At 39.3% G+C, this 21,009-nt stretch overlaps 1 protein-coding gene across 5 annotated transcripts in view; it reads right to left on the bottom strand.

Annotated features, from left to right (window-relative positions):
• The window catches only part of B3GLCT (beta 3-glucosyltransferase), a 131,560-nt gene that overhangs the window by 42,741 nt on the left and 67,810 nt on the right, over positions 1–21,009 (bottom strand). For all 5 annotated transcript variants that reach the window (XM_009248541.4, XM_009248539.4, XM_054528633.2 and 2 more), the window contains 3 exon segments: positions 19,440–19,503; positions 14,104–14,223; positions 11,959–12,028 (listed from right to left, as the gene is read on the bottom strand). In XM_009248541.4, the coding sequence (XP_009246816.1) occupies positions 11,959–12,028; positions 14,104–14,223; positions 19,440–19,503 (254 nt within the window).

Here is a 21,009-nt window from a genome sequence, read left to right as displayed (position 1 = left end):
AGCCAACCATTTAGATATACTAAGATATTATGATTCTGTAACACCTAAAGCATTCAACAGTTTGTACATCTCTCCCCTTGTCAACATAATCTCCATGCGTCTGTCATTTTTTTTTTTTTTTTTTTTGAGACAGAGTCTTGCTCTCTCGCTCTGTTGCCCAGGCTGGAGTGCAGTGGTGTGATCTCGGCTCACTGCAAGCTCTGCCTCCTGGGTTCACGCCATTCTCCTGCCTCAGCCTCCTGAGTAGCTGGGACTACAGGCGCCCGCCACCACGCCCAGCTAATTTTTTTTGTATTTTTTAGTAGAGACAGGGTTTCACCGTGTTAGCCAGGATGGTCTTGATCTCCTGACCTCGTGATCCACCCGCCTCGGCCTCCCAAAGTGCTGGGATTACAGGCGTGAGCCACTGCGCCCGGCTGTGTCTGTCATATCTCTTAGCCACAAAGGATTTAAAGTCTTCCAAAAAAACAGCTTAAGGCTTTATTTTCAACCACGGTTGATTCTAAATTAAACTTTTAAAATAATGGTCTATTTTATTAGCATCATTTAAATTCTAAAATGAATTCATTCTATTATTTACAAAATATTTCATATTGTATTGAGGCACTGTATTCCTAAAGATTAAAATTTGAGAAAATACTTTAATAAGTTACCTGATACATTATCTCCTTTTCAATAAAGAAGCATACTTCCTATCACATAATAACAGTCAATGCCTCTTTCAAGAAAGTTTGTCACGAGATAACTTAAACTTAGAGCAAAGTAAAAAAATTTTACTATAAAAATGCTAGCTGCACAGATGGCATAAATCTTTCTTAGAGCTTTCTAGACTCTAAGCAGAAGATGTGTCTCACTATGAGGACAGAACATGCATTTTTACCCCCAGGGAGGTGACTTGTAAAACTGTCTCAGATTATAAATGAAAATGAACTTGACGCTTGAACGTTTTATTAAAACTACCACACCATCAAATGTGAATAGTTTTTATTTTAAGGAATCCACTATTTTCAGCTTGCAGATGGCCCTTTTGTCTCAGTGTACAAGTCAGTGGTCACAAAATAAGACCCTGATTGCACTTCTCTTCTCAGGAGCAGATTAGGGACACACACATGAATGTGTCCTAATTCCTCGTTTTAAAGACTGAGGTGTACCTAAGCCTGAAAAGTATCCCTCCTGGATGACCTAACACAACACTGTAGGGCAATCTGGAACATCAGCTATTCAACAGCCAGGGAAAGACAACACTTGACTCCTCTCCTCTCTTCATTCATTGATCTAATCACCTCATTTGATTAGAGTCTGGCCTTCTGGCTGTATTTTAATTCAAGCCTCGCCTTTTAAGTAAGCAGTCTGTACCACAGTACATGTAAGCCTCTTTAGTCAAAGAGAACACCAGCCACCAAACACCCCTTTCAATCAGTTTGTTCAGATTTGCCTCTAGACAAGACCACAGCAGTAAAGACAGCAAACAGGTTTTTGTTTTTGTTTTTTTTTAATCTGAAAGGAATATAGTGCTAATTTTTAAGAGCTTAGGAAGCTGTGGAAAGGAACTAAAGGCTGAGCAAACAGCAATTTAACCTCTTTAATTAGAGGGAGACTGCAGGAGAGCATCCCACAACCCACTATTTGATGAACAAAACCAGTGGCTGCCACGAGGTACGTAAGACATGTACACAAACTGCATGGAAAAATGATGCAAAGAAAATTCTGAAGGTTTTCTGACAGCTCAGGTCACACAGTGGAAAACACAGAACCCAAGAGGAAGCAATCAAGTTGAATATTAAAACACCAGAGATCATTTCCTTGCTTAAATATAATTTTACATGCTATGCCCAATTCATCACCTTATGTAACAGTTCTCAAGTTTCTTTAAAACCCTACTAAATGCTTGCCTCTCAGAGGGTGCTGCTGTTTCAATGATGTCAATATGTATTACTTCCTTGAGCCAAAAAACAGAGTATATTTTTGCTTGTCGTGTTCTAAGAATGCTATGTTTCACTTAAGTCAGAATCCAGACAAAAGCAATTACATAAATGTGTTATTGTTAAGCCAAGAAAGTACAATATTTAAAATATTTCTTTTCATTGTGAAACTTGGTTTTATTATCAATTCTTCCATGAGAGTATAAAAAATAAATGCAATCTATATTTTCCCTTGCTGTGACTAGGGCCTTGAACAGAACATGTTCCATCTCTCCTTCTCATCCCAGAAGGTAACCAACATATAATGAAGCAGGAGTGGGGGCCATTACCACCCAGTGCCAGGGGACACTGTGCCCACAATTAACAGTACAGCCCACTCTCAACTTGGCAAAGACAAGTACAGTTTCTCTAGACTTTTTTCCTTCATCATTTGGCCTTTGTTACTGAAGTATTTCTACCATAGAGTGTTGCGGGAAGTCAGGGACCCCAAACGGAGGGACCGGCTGAAGCCATGGCAGAAGAACATAAATTGTGAAGATTTCATGGACATTTATTAGTTCCCCAAATTAAAACTTTTATAATTTCGAGGGGAGGAGCCAAGATGGCTGAATAGGAACAGCTCCGGTCTACAGCTCCCAGCGTGAGCGATGCAGAAGACGGGTGATTTCTGCATTTCCATCTGAGGTACCGGATTCATCTCACTAGGGAGTGCCAGACAGTGGGCGCAGGTCAGTGGGTGCACGCACCGTGCGCGAGATGAAGAAGGGCGAGGCATTGCCTCACTCAGGAAGCACAAGGGGTCAGGGAGTTCCCTTTCCTGGTCAAAGAAAAGGGTGACAGACGGCACCTGGAAAATCGGGTCACTCCCACCCGAATACTGCGCTTTTCCGACAGGCTTAAAAAACGGCGCACCAGGAGATTATATCCCACACCTGGCTCAGAGGGTCCTATGCCCACGGAGTCTCGCTGATTGCTAGCACAGCAGTCTGAGATCAAACTGCAAGGCGGCAGCAAGGCTGGGGGAGGGGTGCCCGCCATTGCCCAGGCTTGCTTAGGTAAACAAAGCAGCCAGGAAGCTCAAACTGGGTGGAGCCCACCACAGCTCAAGGAGGCCTGCCTGCCTCTGTAGGCTCCACTTCTGGGGGCAGGGCACAGACAAACAAAAAGACAGCAGTAACCTCTGCAGCCTTAAATGTCCCTGTCTGACAGCTTTGAAGAGAGCAGTGGTTCTCCCAGCACGCAGCTGGAGATCTGAGAACAGGCAGACTGCCTCCTCAAGTGGGTCCCTGACCCCTGAACCCCAAGCAGCCTAATTGGGAGGCACCCCCCAGCAGGGGCAGACTGACACCTCACACAGCCGGGTACTCCAACAGACCTGCAGCTGAGGATCCTGTCTGCTAGAAGGAAAACTAACAAACAGAAAGGACATCCACACCAAAAACCCATCTGTACATCACCATCATCAAAGACCAGAAGTAGATAAAACCACAAAGATGGGGAAAAAACACAGCAGAAAAACTGGAAACTCTAAAAAGCAAAGCACCTCTCCTCCTCCAAAGGAACGCAGTTCCTCACCAGCAATGGAACAAAGCTGGACGGAGAATGACTTTGACAAGCTGAGAGAAGAAGGCTTCAGACGATCAAATTACTCCGAGCTATGGGAGGATATTCAAACCAAAGGCAAAGAAGTTGAAAATTTTGAAAAAAATTTAGAAGAATGTATAACTAGAATAACCAATACAGAGAAGTGCTTAAAGGAGCTGATGGAGCTGAAAACCAAGGCTCGAGAACTACGTGAAGAATGCAGAAGCCGATGCGATCAAATGGAAGAAAGGGTATCAGCGATGGAAGATGAAATGAATGAAATGAAGCGAGAAGGGAAGTTTAGAGAAAAAAGAATAAAAAGAAATGAGCAAAGCCTCCAAGAAATATGGGACTATGTGAAAAGACCAAATCTACGTCTGATTGGTGTACCTGAAAGTGACGGGGAGAATGGAACCAAGTTGGAAAACACTCTCCAGGATATTATCCAGGAGAACTTCCCCAATCTAGCAAGGCAGGCCAACATTCAGATTCAGGAAATACAGAGAATGCCACAAAGATACTCCTCAAGAAGAGCAGCTCCAAGACACATAATTGTCAGATTCACCAAAGTTGAAATGAAGGAAAAAATGTTAAGGACAGCCAGAGAGAAAGGTCGGGTTACCCTCAAAGGGAAGCCCATCAGACTAACAGTGGATCTCTCGGCAGAAACTCTACAAGCCAGAAGAGAGTGGGGGCCAATATTCAACATTCTTAAAGAAAAGAATTTTCAACCCAGAATTTCATATCCAGCCAAACTAAGCTTCATAAGTGAAGGAGAAATAAAATACTTTACAGACAAGCAAATGCTGAGAGATTTTGTCACCACCAGGCCTGCCCTAAAGGAGCTCCTGAAGGAAGCACTAAACATGGAAAGGAACAACCAGTACCAGCCGCTGCAAAATCATGCCAAAATGTAAAGACCATCGAGACTAGGAAGACACTGCATCAACTAACGAGCAAAATAACCAGCTAACATCATAATGACAGGATCAAATTCACACATAACAATATTAACTTTAAATGTAAATGCACTAAATGCTCCAATTAAAAGACACAGATTGGCAAATTGGATAAAGAGTCAAGACCGACAGTGTGCTGTATTCAGGAAACCCATCTCACATGCACAGACACACATAGGCTCAAAATAAAAGGATGGAGGAAGATCTACCAAGCAAATGGAAAGCAAAAAAAAGGCAGGGGTTGCAATCCTAGTCTCTGATAAAATAGACTTTAAACCAACAAAGATCAAAAGAGACAAAGAAGGCCATTACATAATGGTAAAGGGATCAATTCAACAAGAAGAGCTAACTATCCTAAATATATATGCAGCCAATACAGGAGCACCCAGATTCATAAAGCAAGTCCTGAGTGACCTACACAGAGACTTAGACTCCCACACATTGATAATGGGAGACTTTAACACCCCACTGTCAACATTAGACAGATCAACGAGACAGAAAGTCCACAAGGATACCCAGGAATTGAACTCAGCTCTGCACCAAGCAGACCTAATAGACATCTACAGAACTCTCCACCCCAAATCAACAGAATATACATTTTTTTCAGCACCACACCATACCTATTCCAAAATTCACCACATACTTGGAAGTAAAGCTCTCCTCAGCAAATGTAAAAGAACAGAAATTATAACAAACTATCTCTCAGATCACAGTGCAATCAAGCTAGAACTCAGGATTAAGAATCTCACTCAAAACCGCTCAACTACATGGAAACTGAACAACCTGCTCCTGAATGACTACTGGGTACATAATGAAATGAAGGCAGAAATAATGATGTTCTTTGAAACTAACGAGAACCAAGACACAACATACCAGAATCTCTGGGATGCATTCAAAGCAGTGTGTAGAGGGAAATTTATAGCACTAAATGCCCACAAGAGAAAGCAGGAAAGATCCAAAATTGACACCCTAACATCACAATTAAAAGAACTAGAAAAGCAAGAGCAAACACATTCAGAAGCTAGCAGAAGGCAAAAAATACCTAAAATCAGAGCAGAACTGAAGGAAATAGAGACACAAAAAACCCTTCAAAAAATTAATGAATCCAGGAGCTGGTTTTTTGAAAGGATCAACAAAATTGATAGACAGCTAGCAAGACTAATAAAGAAAAAAAGAGAGAAGAATCAAATAGATGCAATAAAAAATGATAAAGGGGATATCACCACCGATCCCACAGAAATACAAACTACCATCAGAGAATATTACAAACACCTCTATGCAAATAAACTAGAAAATCTAGAAGAAATGGATAAATTCCTCGACACATACACTCTCCCAAGACTTAACCAGGAAGAAGTTGAATCTCTGAATAGACCAATAACAGGAGCTGAAATTGTGGCAATAATCAATAGCTTACCACCCAAAAAGAGTCCAGGACCAGATGGATTCATAGCCGAATTCTACCAGAGGTACAAGGAGGAACTGGTACCATTCCTTCTGAAACTATTCCAATCAATAGAAAAAGAGGGAATCCTCCATAACTCATTTTATGAGGCCAGCATCATCCTGATACCAAAGCTGGGCAGGGACACAACCAAAAAAGAGAATTTTAGACCAATATCCTTGATGAACATTGATGCAAAAATCCTCAATAAAATACTAGCAAACCGAATCCAGCAGCACATCAAAAAGCTTATCCATCATGATCAAGTGGGCTTCATCCCTGGGATGCAAGGCTGGTTCAATATACGCAAATCAATAAATGTAATCCAGCATATAAACAGAACCAAAGACAAAAACCACATGATTATCTCAATAGATGCAGAAAAGGCCTTTGACAAAATTCAACAACTCTTCATGCTAAAAACTCTCAATAAATTAGGTATTGATGGGATGTATCTCAAAATAATAAGAGCTATCTATGACAAACCCACAGCCAATATCATACTGAATGGGCAAAAACTGGAAGCATTCCCTTTGAAAACTGGCACAAGACAGGGATGCCCTCTCTCACCACTTCTATTTAACATAGTGTTGGAAGTTCTGGCCAGGGCAATTAGGCAGGAGAAGGAAATAATGGGCATTCAATTAGGAAAAGAGGAAGTCAAATTGTCCCTGTTTGCAGACGACATGATGGTATATCTAGAAAACCCCACTGTCTCAGCCCAAAATCTCCTTAAGCTGATAAGCAACTTCAGCAAAGTCTCAGGATACAAAATCAATGTGCAAAAATCACAAGCATTCTTGTACACTAACAACAGACAAACAGAGAGCCAAATCATGAGTGAACTCCCATTCACAATGGCTTCAAAGAGAATAAAATACCTAGGAATCCAACTTACAAGGGACGTGAAGGACCTCTTCAAGGAGAACTACAAACCACTGCTCAAGGAAATAAAAGAGGATACAAACAAATGGAAGAACATTCCATGCTCATGGGTAGGAAGAATCAATATCCTGAAAATGGCCATTCTGCCCAAGGTAATTTACAGATTCAATGCCATCCCTATCAAGCTACCAATGACTTTCTTCACAAAATTGGAAAAAACTACTTTAAAGTTCATATGGAACCAAAAAAGAGCCCGCATCGCCAAGTCAATCCTAAGGCAAAAGAACAAAGCTGGAGGCATCACGCTACCTGACTTCAAACTATACTACAAGGCTACAGTAACAAAAACAGCATGGTACTGGTACCGAAACAGAGATATAGATCAATGGAACAGAACAGAGCCCTTAGAAATAACGCCGCATATCTACAACTATCTGATCTTTGAAAAACCTGAGAAAAACAAGCAATGGGGAAAGGATTTCCTATTTAATAAATGGTGCTGGGAAAACTGGCTAGCCATATGTAGAAAGCTGAAACTGGATCCCTTCCTTACACCTTATACAAAAATCAATTCAAGATGGATTAAAGACTTAAACATTAGACCTAAAACCATAAAAACCCTAGAAGAAAACCTAGGCATTACCATTCAGAACATAGGCATGGGCAAGGACTTCATGTCTAAAACACCAAAAGCAATGGCAACAAAAGCCAAAATTGACAAATGGGATCTAATTAAACTAAAGAGCTTCTGCACAGCAAAAGAAACTACCATCAGAGTGAACAGGCAACCTACAAAATGGGAGAAAATTTTCGCAACCTACTCATCTGACAAAGGGTTAATATCCAGAATCTACAATGAACTCAAACAAATTTACAAGAGAAAAACAAACAACCCCATCAAAAAGTGGGCGAAGGACATGAACAGACACTTCTCAAAAGAAGACATTTATGCAGCCAAAAAACACATGAAAAAATGCTCATCATCACTGGCCATCAGAGAAATGCAAATCAAAACCACAATGACATACCATCTCACACCAGTTAGAATGGCAATCATTAAAAAACCAGGAAACAACAGGTGCTGGAGAGGATGTGGAGAAACAGGAACACTTTTACACTGTTGGTGGGACTGTAAACTAGTTCAACCATTGTGGAAGTCAGTGTGGCGATTCCTCAGGGATCTAGAACTAGAAATACCATTTGACTCAGCCATCCCATTACTGGGTATATACCCAAAGGACTGTAAATCATGCTGCTATAAAGACACATGCACACATATGTTTATTGCAGCATTATTCACAATAGCAAAGATGTGGAACCAACCCAAATGTCCAACAATGATAGACTGGATTAAGAAAAATGTGACACATACACACCATGGAATACTATGCAGCCATAAAAAATGATGAGTTCACATCCTTTGTAGGGACATGGATGAAATTGGAAAGCATCATTCTCAGTAAACTATCGCAAGAACAAAAAACCAAACACCGCATATTCTCACTCATAGGTGGGAATTGAACAATGAGAACACATGGACACAGGAAGGGGAACATCACACTCTGGGGACTGTTGTGGGGTAGGGGGAGGGAGGAGGGATAGCATTGGGAGATATACCTAAAGTATAATAATAATAAATAAATAAATAAATAAATAAATAAACTTTTATAATTTCTTACGCCTGTCTTTACTGCAATCTCTGAACATAAATTGTAAAGATTTCATGGACACTTATCACTTCCCCAATCAATACTCTTGTGATTTCCTATGCCTGTGTTTACTTTAATCTCTTAATCCTGTCATCTTCGTAAGCTGAGGATGAAATGTTACCTCAGGACCCTGTGATGATTGCGTTAACTGCACAAATTGTTTAAACAATATGAAATCTGGGCACCTTGAAAAAAGAACAGGATAACAGCGATGTTCAGGGAACAAGGGAGATAACCTTAAAGTCTGTCTGTCTGCCTGTAGGCCAGGCGGAACAGAGCCATATTTCACTTCTCTCAAAAGCAAATAGGAGAAATATTGCTGAATTCTTTTTCTTAGCAAGGAACATCCCTGAGAAAGAGAATGCGTTCCCAAGGGGAGGTCTCTGAAATGGTCACTTTGGAAACATCTGTCTTTTACGGTTGTAGATAAGGGATGAAATAAGCCCCGGTCTCCCGTTGCGCTCCCAGGCTTATTAGTATGAGGAAATTCCTGCCTAATAAATTTTGGTCAGACCAGTTGTCTGCTCTCAAACCCTGTCCCCTGATATTATCAATGACAATGTGTGCCCGAAACTTCATTAGCAATTTTAATTTTGCCTTGGTCCTGTGATCTCGTCCTGCCTCCATTTGCCTTGTGATATTCTATTACCTTGTGAAGCACGTGATCTCTGTGACCCACACCCTATTCGTGCACTCCCTCCCCTTTTGAAAACCACTAATAAAAACTTGCTGGTTTTACAGCTCAGGTGGCATCACGGAACCTGCCAGCATGTGATATCTCCCCTGGACACCCAGCTTTAAAACTTCTCTCTTGTACTCCTTCCCTTTATTTCTCAGACTGGCCGACACTTAGGGAAAATAGAAAAGGACTCACGTTGAATATTGGGGGCTGGTTTCCCCCGATAATAGGGTGCACAGGGAAAGGAAAATGAAAAAAATCCAACACCCCAGACCATGTATTCTGCTTGACTATAGCAGTGATATGCTTAGATAGGAGTGGCAGTCTAAATTCTCAGCTCGATTTGTATTTTAGATCCTGTGTGGGTTTCAATTCCTTGCCATCCCCATTGCTACTAAAAATGGAAAGCCTACTTTCACAGCTTCTGGCCAAGTCAAAACTGACCTTGAGCATAGCAGGACATCAACATGAATATCAAAGACTATTCATCAAGTACTGAGTTTGTAATACATCCAAGGAGATTACAGTATACCTGTGCTGTGGCAGAAAAAAATGTGGGACTTAGGAGCCAGAAAACCCAAGTCCTTGGCTCTGCTACTCAATAGGATACAAGAAACTGGGCCAGTTGTGTATCATTCCATAGTCAGCTTTTTCTACAAGTGAATAACAATAATTATCATATCACGAGGAAGTGTCAACATGAAACTAGGTGATAGAACATATGTGAAACACACACCAGAAAATGTAAGAAATATTAGCAGTTAGAAGCAGTTAGTGTGATGTTATCCTTGTAACTGGTATTACTAGATAACTCTTTGGGCCAACTGGTGGCTGGACTAGGCTTTTAAAATGAGGGGCAGAGCCCAGTGGTGGCTTGGCAGGCTACACGAAGTCATGCAAAATGGACTTCAAAGTCACTGAAATCCTGTTGCCTTAGACTATCTTTTCAAACAAACACATCCAAGTTGAAAAACGGCTTACCACAGAAACCCAAATATGAAAACTTCATGATACACTTTAGGCCTCATGCTTTAATGATCCCAGATTCAAATTAATAGCAGTAAATCAATGCATCTGGCTTTGAGAGGTTTGTTTCTAATGCTCCTAATAGGCTTTTAAGATTTTGTAATTTTTAAAGACTTTTGACTCAAAATTCAAATAGAAAAGGATTTCATGAATATCTAAAAAGAGTATCTCAAACTTACGCAAAATAAGAAAGCAGTAAACTAGATTATTCAAAGTTACTAAATCAAAATTAACCAACTATTTTTTTTCATTTCTGTAGAATATAAAAAATACAACAGGGAGTGTCCCTAATTTTACTGCTTCACTGTGACCTGAAAAATGTGTTTCAAAGAAAAAGTGCCAGCAACACCATCCTTAACATTCATATTGTGAAAACAATCACTACTCCAAGTGTAGCTTCAAGATCAATTAAATCAATTCAAACAGTTCCTGCTTGCTGCAAAAGAAACAAAACAAAAAGCAGTATAGTTCATTTCCCCAATACCTATTTAAAGAAGGTATTTGTCAAAATGATCCCACAAAACCCTTCCATATTATGAAAAAAGTAAAAGGATATTAAATTTAGGTTAAATTTATGATAAATAAAAATTTTATTTTAACTGCTATACTGATTCTTCATAGTATCTTAGGACTCATTGTATAACAAATGTATATATTCATATATGCTGATTTAATAGGATTTGGAATTTAGTGTGGCCATTTTAGGCAAATATGAAGGTTTATAGTTAATGTATTTTTAAGATATAATTGATTATAGCTGGATTTTAATTGATGATGTCTTAGACAATACTATAATCTAAAATTATAATATTATTTTATTTGGAAAACATCTTCCTCTTTAAAATATAATTTGTATGTATCATATTATCACATAAAATATATAAATGAACTTCTTCAGTAGTTCCAATCCCATGAAAATGACAGTTGGTTTAAAAATCTCTCCTACATAAATATCACATCCTTGGTGAAATCGACAGTCTTTTCATGGGAAAAAAAATTAAAATATGCACTAAAATTAGAAAATGCAAAAGACTGCCTAATTTTCAATTTCAGAAAACTGTTGCTTGAAATAAGGTGCAAAAAGAGAGAAATTATGTCTATTTATATTTAGGATGGGCTTTTTTTTTTTTTTTACATTATCATCACAACTTAGCAGAATTCTGTAATGACATCAAAAACCTGAATAAAAACAACATTAGTCTGCATGCCAGGATTTCCTTAAGAAGAGATTCACTGTTTGTACAGCGGCTTTTTCTTCTTCTCCAATATTATCTACTCATGAGCAAATACATCTCTTAACTAACAAGTTCCAAGGTAAGCATTTGAAATAAATTGAAAAAGAAGAAAAAGTCTTTTTTCTTTGTTGGCATGCTGTTACCTTGAAATCCCCTGACATTCTTCATCCTGTTTAGAGACTGTGCACAGACCTAATACGTTGTTTGACAAAATGGATTGTTTTTCACACAGTCTCCAAGACTGCCACACTGAGCTTTTCCATTTCCAATTTAAAATACTGCCATAAACGTATCGGCTATGACCACTCATGTTTCAAGACAAAATTTTCCTACCTAATTGATCTTGGTGATTGAAATGGTGCAACGAGGAGTACTGATTAAATAACTGCTTTCACTTCAACATCCGAATTGTCATTATCCCTTTTCTGAATTTATACTCAAGAATTCATTTGTACTTTTTTAAAAAAGGTAGTCTGGATTTTTGCGTTCAATAAAATGAATAACCCAAAACATACTTCTGTCACCATGAAATTTCTTGCATGTTTTTACTGCAACAAAAATATCCTTCTTCTTCACTGGCTTTCCCTAAAAAAAAAAGAAAAGAAAAAATATATGCATACGTGAGTCAGCATTAACTTCACACCCACATTAGAATCTCACATGCTCTAGAGTTCAAATTAACCAATGTCAAGGATGTGAAACATATTTCCGGGATAAAGTTTTAGGGGAGAAATGGAAACATAGGTCAGCTGACAACATAAGCCTTTCTGTCAGCCAGCCCTGGACCTGCCTGCTCCACTGTGCATGGACTGTGCATCCCCTTAACAAGTTTCCAGAATTTCAGTCTGCTTGTTCAGAAAAAAAAATAATAACCACCGCAAGCCTGCTATTATTACTATAATTTATTAAGCACATAGTAAGTGACCAATAAATGTTAGTTACCTCTCATTTCCTTTCTCCAGCTGGTGAAGATTTTGACAAAAAGAGAGAAATAGGGGGGATTTTTTAGTGTAAAATAAGAGATGTTGCCCTTTTCTGGGCCTGGCCTTACTTTAATGTTGAAAACATTTTTACAGCCTCTTTACTGGCAACCCAATTCTAGGCTAAGGATGTTTTCTCCTCTGCCAAAGGTAGGATTCCTTCAAACACCTGGTGGAGGTGGGGTGGGGGCAGTCCTGGAGCCCAGGCTGATCACACAGATGAAAGGGGGCACAAAGAGGGATTTGTCAATGAAACACACCCAAGCCCTTCATGACCCATTTATTACCTGCCTTAGGCCTGCAATCATAGTCAATAATGACTCCTATATAATTTGGGGCTGATTTATAGTGACATCTAACTACAGCTTTGTCATGTCACTCAAGGCACTAGGAGAGCACTGAAAGAGCAAGCAAGCATTTTGCCTAGAAAGACTGGTCTCCCCCTCTGGAACTGCAAACAATTACAGATTCTCTCTCAATGCTGCACTGTGTTTTGGGGTGTGTGTGTGTATGTGTGTGTGTGTGTGTGTCTATGTATTTATCTCTTCAAATGGCACACACAGACTTCTGTGTGACTGACTTGAGAATAACGACAACATTTGAGGTTGGTGAACACATTTTTTCTTATGAGAAAAGCTGTTAACAACCTTGTGAGTGTCAGGGGCTCCAGGCTCATACTGGGGCTGGACCTTGGGTCTGCCAAAACAAGTGAATTCATTCCGAAAGTTCTGGATGGCTGTCATTGAGATGAAAGGCAGAGCCACCCACTGAGAGAGTAAAGGGTGCGGGCTTGTGGAGAAGGCTTGGGTGTCACAGAAAGCACTGGAAATTGCCTTTTCAGGAAATGGAACAGAAATTCTAATCAATGCATCCTACATCATCAACAAAAGAAATGACTCTGGGCACACTAACCCTAAAGCGCTATGGTGGGCAGTCCCTCACAAAGCCTCTGGAGTAAAGGGGAGCCCTTGCTTCCCTCCCTACTAGCTGTGTAGCCCTAAGCAAGCACTTGGCTTCTCTGTGCCTCTCTCTTCTCATTTGTAAGATGGAGTTACAATAGTATAACCTTGTATGACTGTTATTACTAGAGTCATGATATATAGTTCTTACCTGGCACAGGGAAAATGCTGATTTTCTTTTTAGTATGTAAAGTGCTATGCAGCACTATTCACAATAGCAAAGACATGGAATCAGTGTAGGTGCCCATTAATGGTGGACTGAATAAAGAAAATGTGGTACAGATATACCAAGGAATACTATGCAGCCATAAGAAAGAATGAAATAATGTACTTGCAGCAACATGGATGCAGCTGGGGGCCATTATCCTATGTGAATTAATGCAGAAACAGAAAACCAAATACTGCATGTTCTCACTTGTAAGTGGGAGCTAAACACTGGATACACACAAACATTAAAATAGGAACAACAGACACTGGGGACTCTAAAAAGGGGAGGAAGGAAGAAGAGCAAGATTTGAAAACTTCCTATTGGGTACCATGTTCACTATTTGGGTGACAGAATCAGCAGAAGCCCAAACCTTAGCATCACACAATATACCCTTGTAACAAACTTGCACATGAATGTCCTGAATCTAAAATTCATTTTAAAGTGCTAGGATGACATTATGCACAGCATTTAAATTTTTCCTTTGATATGCAAAGTTTTTCTTCTGTTACTTACACAAAGCGGTAGAAAAGAATGGAATGTGGTAGCACAGTAGAAGTCCACGTCATCGGTACAAAACTCAGGCACTGGGGTCAGGGGAGGTCCTCCGCCTTTATCCCAGATGTAGAGGGCAATCTGCCACAAGACAAGAGACAGGCAGTGATGAAAGAACTCAGTCAACACAAGTATAAGAAGGGACAAAATATCTCAAGGGAAAGCAGAACACATCTTCCATAGAGAGTAGGTTGAATCATATCAATTTGTCAGTATTCAACAGGACTTCCTAAACTTAAAAAATGACAATTCCATGTGAGTAAATGTAATCTATTACTAACAATAAGCAATTAACTATGAATCAATATTCTGACCTCCAAAAAATTCCAAAGTATGCAGTTTTAGGAAAGAACACATTCTACAACATCACAGAGAGAGATGTAAGAAAATATTATTATGGCTCCAGTTTCCTTAGTATGGTAATCACATACCCCAAATACTCAACTTGCTTAAAACATCTACAAATGTTGGGTAAAATGCCCTTAAATATTTACATGTATTGCTAAGTTGGCACAAAAATGTGGAATCTGTGAGAACAAAAATGGGAAAGTGAGATCCTGGGGAAAAAAAGGCACCAAGGGTAGTTTTCCCTAGTAGGTATCACCTGACCTCTGGCAAGGCTGAGTTTCTGACAGGAGTGAAGAGACTGAAGTCTATGACCCACCCAAGGTGGGGGGTGACTAACAGCAATCCCCCTACATAAAGCCAGGACCATGGGTCTCAATGGAGGGAAAAGAATAATCTCTAAATCTCCTCTTAGATTTTGCAACCAAAAGCCAGGCCTCCCTAATTTGTGCCACCTATGAGGTCCCAAAACACCTCAAACTGATAATTTAAATTATCTCAAGTCAGTATAACCCACTAGCAACAGGCAGAAGCTAATGTAAATCCTTACTAAGGAACCACAACTTTAATATAAGGCTCAGAGGATTTTTCCAAAGGAACAAGGGTGCTTACAGAACAATCACTCAGAGAAAAAAAAAAAATCACACACACAAAAGAAATAAGATAACGAACAAGAGCCAGCAGACATAATTTAATCAGACTCAAAAAACTTCAGCTATCAGAATTATCAAACAGATTATAAAATTACTATGCTTAATATATTTTTATAAAGAAAAGAAAAACTTTAAAACATGAGAAAAAATTATTTTGAAAAGATTACACAAAACAAGTAAGCACATTTGAAAAATAACTGAGGCTGGGCATGGTGGCTCACGCCTATAATCCCAGCACTTTGGGAGGCTGAGGCGGGCAGATCGCCAGGTCAGGAGTTCGAGACCAGCCTGTCCAATATGGTGAAACCCCATCTTTACTTAAAAATACAAAAATTAGCTGGTCCTGGTGGCATGCGCCTGTAGTCCCAGCTACTCAGGAGGCTGAGGCAGAAGAATTGCTTGAACCCGGGAGATGGAGGTTGCAGTGAGCCAAGATCATGCCACTGCATTCCAGCCTGGGTGACAGAGTGAGAGAGACTCTGTCTCAAAAGAAAAACAAAGAAAGAAAAAAGAAAAATAATTGAATAAAACTTATGACAGAAAATGACTGGCAACCTAGAATCATCTACATGATGTAAGTATGCTTCAAAAACAAAGTTGAAATAAATATTGTTAAAGAAAAAATATTGAGAGAATTTACCACCTCACTAAAAGAAATTCTAAAGGATATACACTTCAGGAGGAATAAAAATGATTCAATTGAAAGGCCTAAGAAGCAAGATGGAATGATAAGCAAAAACAATGGCAAATATATGATGAGTTAATAAAAATGTTAACTGCATAAAATAATGACAATATCTAAGTTTCCAGGGTAAAAAGAAAAAGGGACAAAAATATTGAACAACAAGTGCATATAAGTTGGGAGTGGGATAATCAGAGTTAAATTATCCTAAGGCCCTCAAATTTTCTGGCTATTGATTAATAACCCATTGTTAGGTTAAGAATGCATGTTAAATATTTAAAATAATTAGTAAAGTACAGACAGATTTAACTTCTAAAATAGCAGAAAAGAAAAAATATGGACTAATAAATAAATGAATAAGAAGACAAGGAACTTTAAAATAGAAAAATAGAGGGGCCGGGCACGGTGGCTCACTCCTGTAATCCCAGCACTTTGGGAGGCCGAGGTGGGCAGATCACAAGGTCAGGAATTCAAGACCAGCTTGGCCAAGATGGTGAAACCCCGTTTCTACTAAAAATACAAAAAAAATTAGCCAGGCGTGGGGGCGGGCACCTGTAATCCCAGCTACTCAGGAGGCTAAGGTAGCGAACTGCTTGAATCCAGGAGGTGGAGGTTGCAGTGAGCCGAGATGGCGCCACTGCACTCCAGCCTGGGTGACAGGGCAAGACTCTGTCTCAAAAAAAAAAGAAAAAGAAAAATAGAAAATAAGGAGAGGGGCACAAAATAAAGTGATAGAAGTCAAATATATCAGTAATTATAATCAACATAAAGGTAAATTTGCTATCTGGTTTAAAGATAAAGATTTTCAAACTGGAGGGTGGGGGGAAAAGGCATGTCCTCTTTAAAAGAGACACATCTAAAAAAGATAAGGACACAAAAGGATTGGAAGAAAAAGATAAAAAATGATTATGAGGCAAACAACCAAAAAATGCTAACATTGAAATATTCATGTCAACAAAATAAACATTAAGACAAACAGCATTACTAAAGATAAAGACAAATGCACTAAGAGGATGTAACAATTCTAAGTTCGTATGCATCTAATTAACATAGCCTTGGAGTATAAAAAGCAAGAGTTGGCAGTTCCATAGGAGAAATCCACCATTATTATGGAAGATTTCTACATTCCTCCCCTAGTAAATGATAAACAGACAAAACAAAAGTAAAATGAAGGATTGAAGCAATGAAGTAAAGAAGAAAATATCTGAAAAGCATCATTAATACCTTCTTCAATCTAATAGATATGAAAACTGAACATGAGCTAGGCCATAAGGTAAGCCTAAAAGTGTCTCAAATGACTGTTGTATAGACTACAATAATACTGTTAGAAATCAATAACAGAAACACAACCACACACACAAATATACTGGGTCATGATGAAAATTTATTTTTTTAAAGTGGGTCATAGTCAAAAAAAGTTTAAAAGCTTCCACCTTGGAGTAACTCTTGCAGATGATCACCATGATACACATTAAAAATATTCATAGAAGCAATGGTTGTAATAGCAAAAAACCAGTGGCCACTCAGAAGCCCATTAACAAGAGAATGGATAAATAAATTATTATGGTCATATGGGAGACTACTATAGAAGGTAAAAATAAGTTAATTAGAGCTGCATGCATCAACATGGATGAGTCTCAAATTAGAACAGTATTTGTGATAGAGGTGGGAGACAGCCAAATGCCTAGGCAGATAGGGAAGGGCCCCCAGAGAATCTCTGATCCACTCCACAAGTGTTTATTTACACCAGATGTTTTGTTTGAATAAGAGAACCTACACAGGGGGTTTGCCTGGGCATGCCTGCAGTGGACTGGAGGCCCACATGCACTGGAGGAATGGGGTGGAGCCACCAGGAATTCACGCCTTATGCATGGGAGGAGAGGCCTCTTCAACTCATGTGTAGGGGCCCTGGTATTCATTTTATGAGGTGGAAACCTGCTGACAGGGCCCCCTGTCTTTGCTGAGAGCTTTCCTTTCACTTAAATACATTCCATCCTCCTCACCCTTCAATGTGTCTGTGTGCCTAATTCTTCCTGGTTGTGAGACAAGAATCCAGATTAGCTGAACTAAGGAGCAAAAAATCCTGCATCATTTGTATACAATTTTGTTTATATAAAGCCCAAAAGGATGCAAAATTACATGTTATTCAGAAATACATTCATACATAATAAAATATGAAGAAAAGTACGGGAGAGGGAGAGAATTCAAGAGAGAGTTTAGTGTAGGGAGATGGAAGGAGGCCTCTCCTCCAGAAGCACATAGGTAGCCTCAAGGTAACTCATAGTTGTCTCCTTCTTAAACCAGGCAAGTTAGTTAGGTATTTTGTTCATTAATCTTTATACCTTTCATATATGTTAGAAATATTATTTTGTATATATTCAATGTTTAGTAGATTTCCAAACCTAAGTATCTATACCAGAGCTGACTTTTCATTAATCCTATCTAGGCAGAACTTGGTTTTCAACAAGCCATTTTTTCATCTTTGTGGAAGAGAAGAATTACGTTTTTCTAAGTTTATTTCTACTCAAATATTCTGTATTATCATTTAAAGACAGCTGAGAAGTCAGAAAGTCTTGTGTGTGCCTTCTTGTCTCTGGAAGGCCATCAGCACTGCTGGACTGAATTACATGTCAAGATTTACCTTAATGTCCTAACATACAGATTCCTGCAGAGAATGAGAGGCAAGACTGTTTTGTGCAGTCAGGCATGCCCACAAGTGAAATGCAAAAAGGGCCTTCTTAATGATGATTCAAGAATAATTAATGATGGGACACCTGCCACCTGCCTCTAGAATAACTGGTCACAGATGTTCAGTAAATGTGAAGAAACCAGGAGTGTTAGGGCCCCAGGCTGCCTGCTTGGGACCAATAGGCTTAATTCTGCTCCAGAGGGCCAAGCACAGACACACAACAAAGGCATATGTCTTAGTCTGTTCAGGCTGCAATAACATACCACAGACTTAGTGGAGTCTAAACAACAAATTTATTTCTCACAGTTCTAGGGGCTGGGAAATCTAAGATCAAGGGACTGGCAGATTCAGTGGTGAGGGCCTGCTCCCTGGTTCATGGAAGGCACCTTCTAGCTGTGTCCTCACATGGCAGAAAGGGCAAGGAAGATCCCTGGGGCCTCTTTTATAAAAGTGCTAATCCCATTGATGAGGGCTCCACTCTCATGCCCCTACCACCTCCCACAGGTCTACCTCCAAAGACCATTTCACTGCGGCTCAGGTTTCAAGGTATGAATTAGGGGTAGGGGGACATGATCATTCAATCTACACTGGCATATGTACAACCGAAGCATCAAGTAAGAGCAGAGGTACTTTTAATGACATTTTTGCATGTTTTTAGAAATCTACCTCTGGACCCATCCATTTAGCTTAAAAGTAAAGAATCATGAATCACAAGATGCAACCTTTTTCAATGTTCTGTCTTCACCTACATAACTGAAATGAGTTTAAAATAAAAGCACCTAATTCACTGGAGTGCTATGAAATTATCTCTGTGGGGAGTAGACGTGGGTGGGGAAAATGCAAGATTAGGGAATGCAAAACACCTTTTACATCAAAGGACATGAATTCTTGATTAGTAGGATTTTTAATCAAACAAAACATGACATACCTCATGTTTTAAATCTATTGTAAAGTCGGATTTCAAGGATTCACTCTTTAGTCTCTTGGTAAGCCTAGAAAATAGAGACAATTTGATTTTTTTTAACCAAAAGAAGTGTCAAGCAAAACTAACACATTCTTGAGACTTTCTAGTGTTTGAAAACAGATAAACATACAGATTTAAAGATAAAAATAACAGTTTAATTTCCTTGAGGGAAAGGACTGTGAAAATGCAACGGCTGGCTGACCAATAAATGAATGCAAGGCTTGTTGGAAAAGTAGCATTCATTATTCCAACATCTGCCAAATAACGTACAATACAATGCCTTGGGGAAAAAAGTCATGAGCTTTGTTGACTCTTGATCATCTTTACACTAAATAATGACAGAGAAAGAAAAAAGAAAGGGGGAAATAAATTGTGCTTGAGAAACAGACAACGGCCACTTTTTGTTTCTTACTTTAATGAATCTTGCTGGGTTTTATGGGGGAAAAGCATGTGGTTTTGTTTTATTTCAAGTCACTGTCTTGTTTAAACATTTTCAATGGCTCCTTTCCTATACCGAATAAAGCCCCAAACTCCTGAGCCAGTCTTGAGGGCCCTACCGTTCCCCTGACCATCTCTAGCATCACGGCACCCACTTGCTACACCCAGAACACACACCTCCCCATTGTTCTCTCCCGCTGGACATCTGCCTAGAGTGCCTGTACCCAACCTTTACCGAGCAAACTTGTAAACACCAAACTCATGGGTACCTTCTCTGTAAAACTTTTCCAGATTTGCCCATCAGAGTAAATGGAAACTTCCTTGACCACCAGAGTACAAAGCACAGACCTATCAGCTTTACCACATGCGTTAAAATCTGGTGCACACATAACTCTCTCTGTGCTATACTTTCTTCTCTGTCTTGCCAGCACTACCCACTGCACCTGACCACAATGAGCACTCAGTGAGCTCCCTGAATGAATTAGACAACATATTATTTGATTCAAAGCTAACGAGGGAGGAATACTTACCCAAATCACCAAAATACTGTATGGTTTTTTATTTATTTATAGAGCTGAAGACTAGACTATTAGTTTAAATTATAAACCTCCTAATACATAGTTTCACTACAAAGAAATAATAGTGATTTTAAAAAGGAAGAGTAGGCTAGGCACAGTAGCTCATGTCTATAATCCCAGCACTTTGGGAGGCAAAGGCAGGAGGGCTGCTTGAGGCTAGGAGTTAGAGCCCATCCTGGGCAACATAGTTTAACATAAAAGTTAAAACAAATTAAAAAAAAATTTTTAAGTTAGTCAAGCATGGTGCACCTGTATCCTAGCTACTCAGAAGGCTGAGGCAGGAGGATCGCTTGAGCCTAGTAGTTGAAGGCTGCAGTGAACTACGTTCACACTCCAGCCTGAGCAACGGAGACCATGTCTCGAAAAGAAAAAAAAAAGAAAGAAGAAAAATTTTAAAAGAAAAAGGAAGAATAGTAATAAGTTTCCATTTTTTTCTACTGTTTTTAATTACATCTGTCTGGTTGGGTCATGAAAGATTTCTATAAAAATTCACTTCTGATTAGAAGAAGACAGAAAGC

The sequence above is a fragment of the Pongo abelii genome, chromosome 14, assembly GCF_028885655.2.
Source record: "Pongo abelii isolate AG06213 chromosome 14, NHGRI_mPonAbe1-v2.0_pri, whole genome shotgun sequence".
Lineage (NCBI taxonomy): Eukaryota > Metazoa > Chordata > Mammalia > Primates > Hominidae > Pongo > Pongo abelii.
This window is presented reverse-complemented; position numbering and strand designations above follow the sequence as displayed.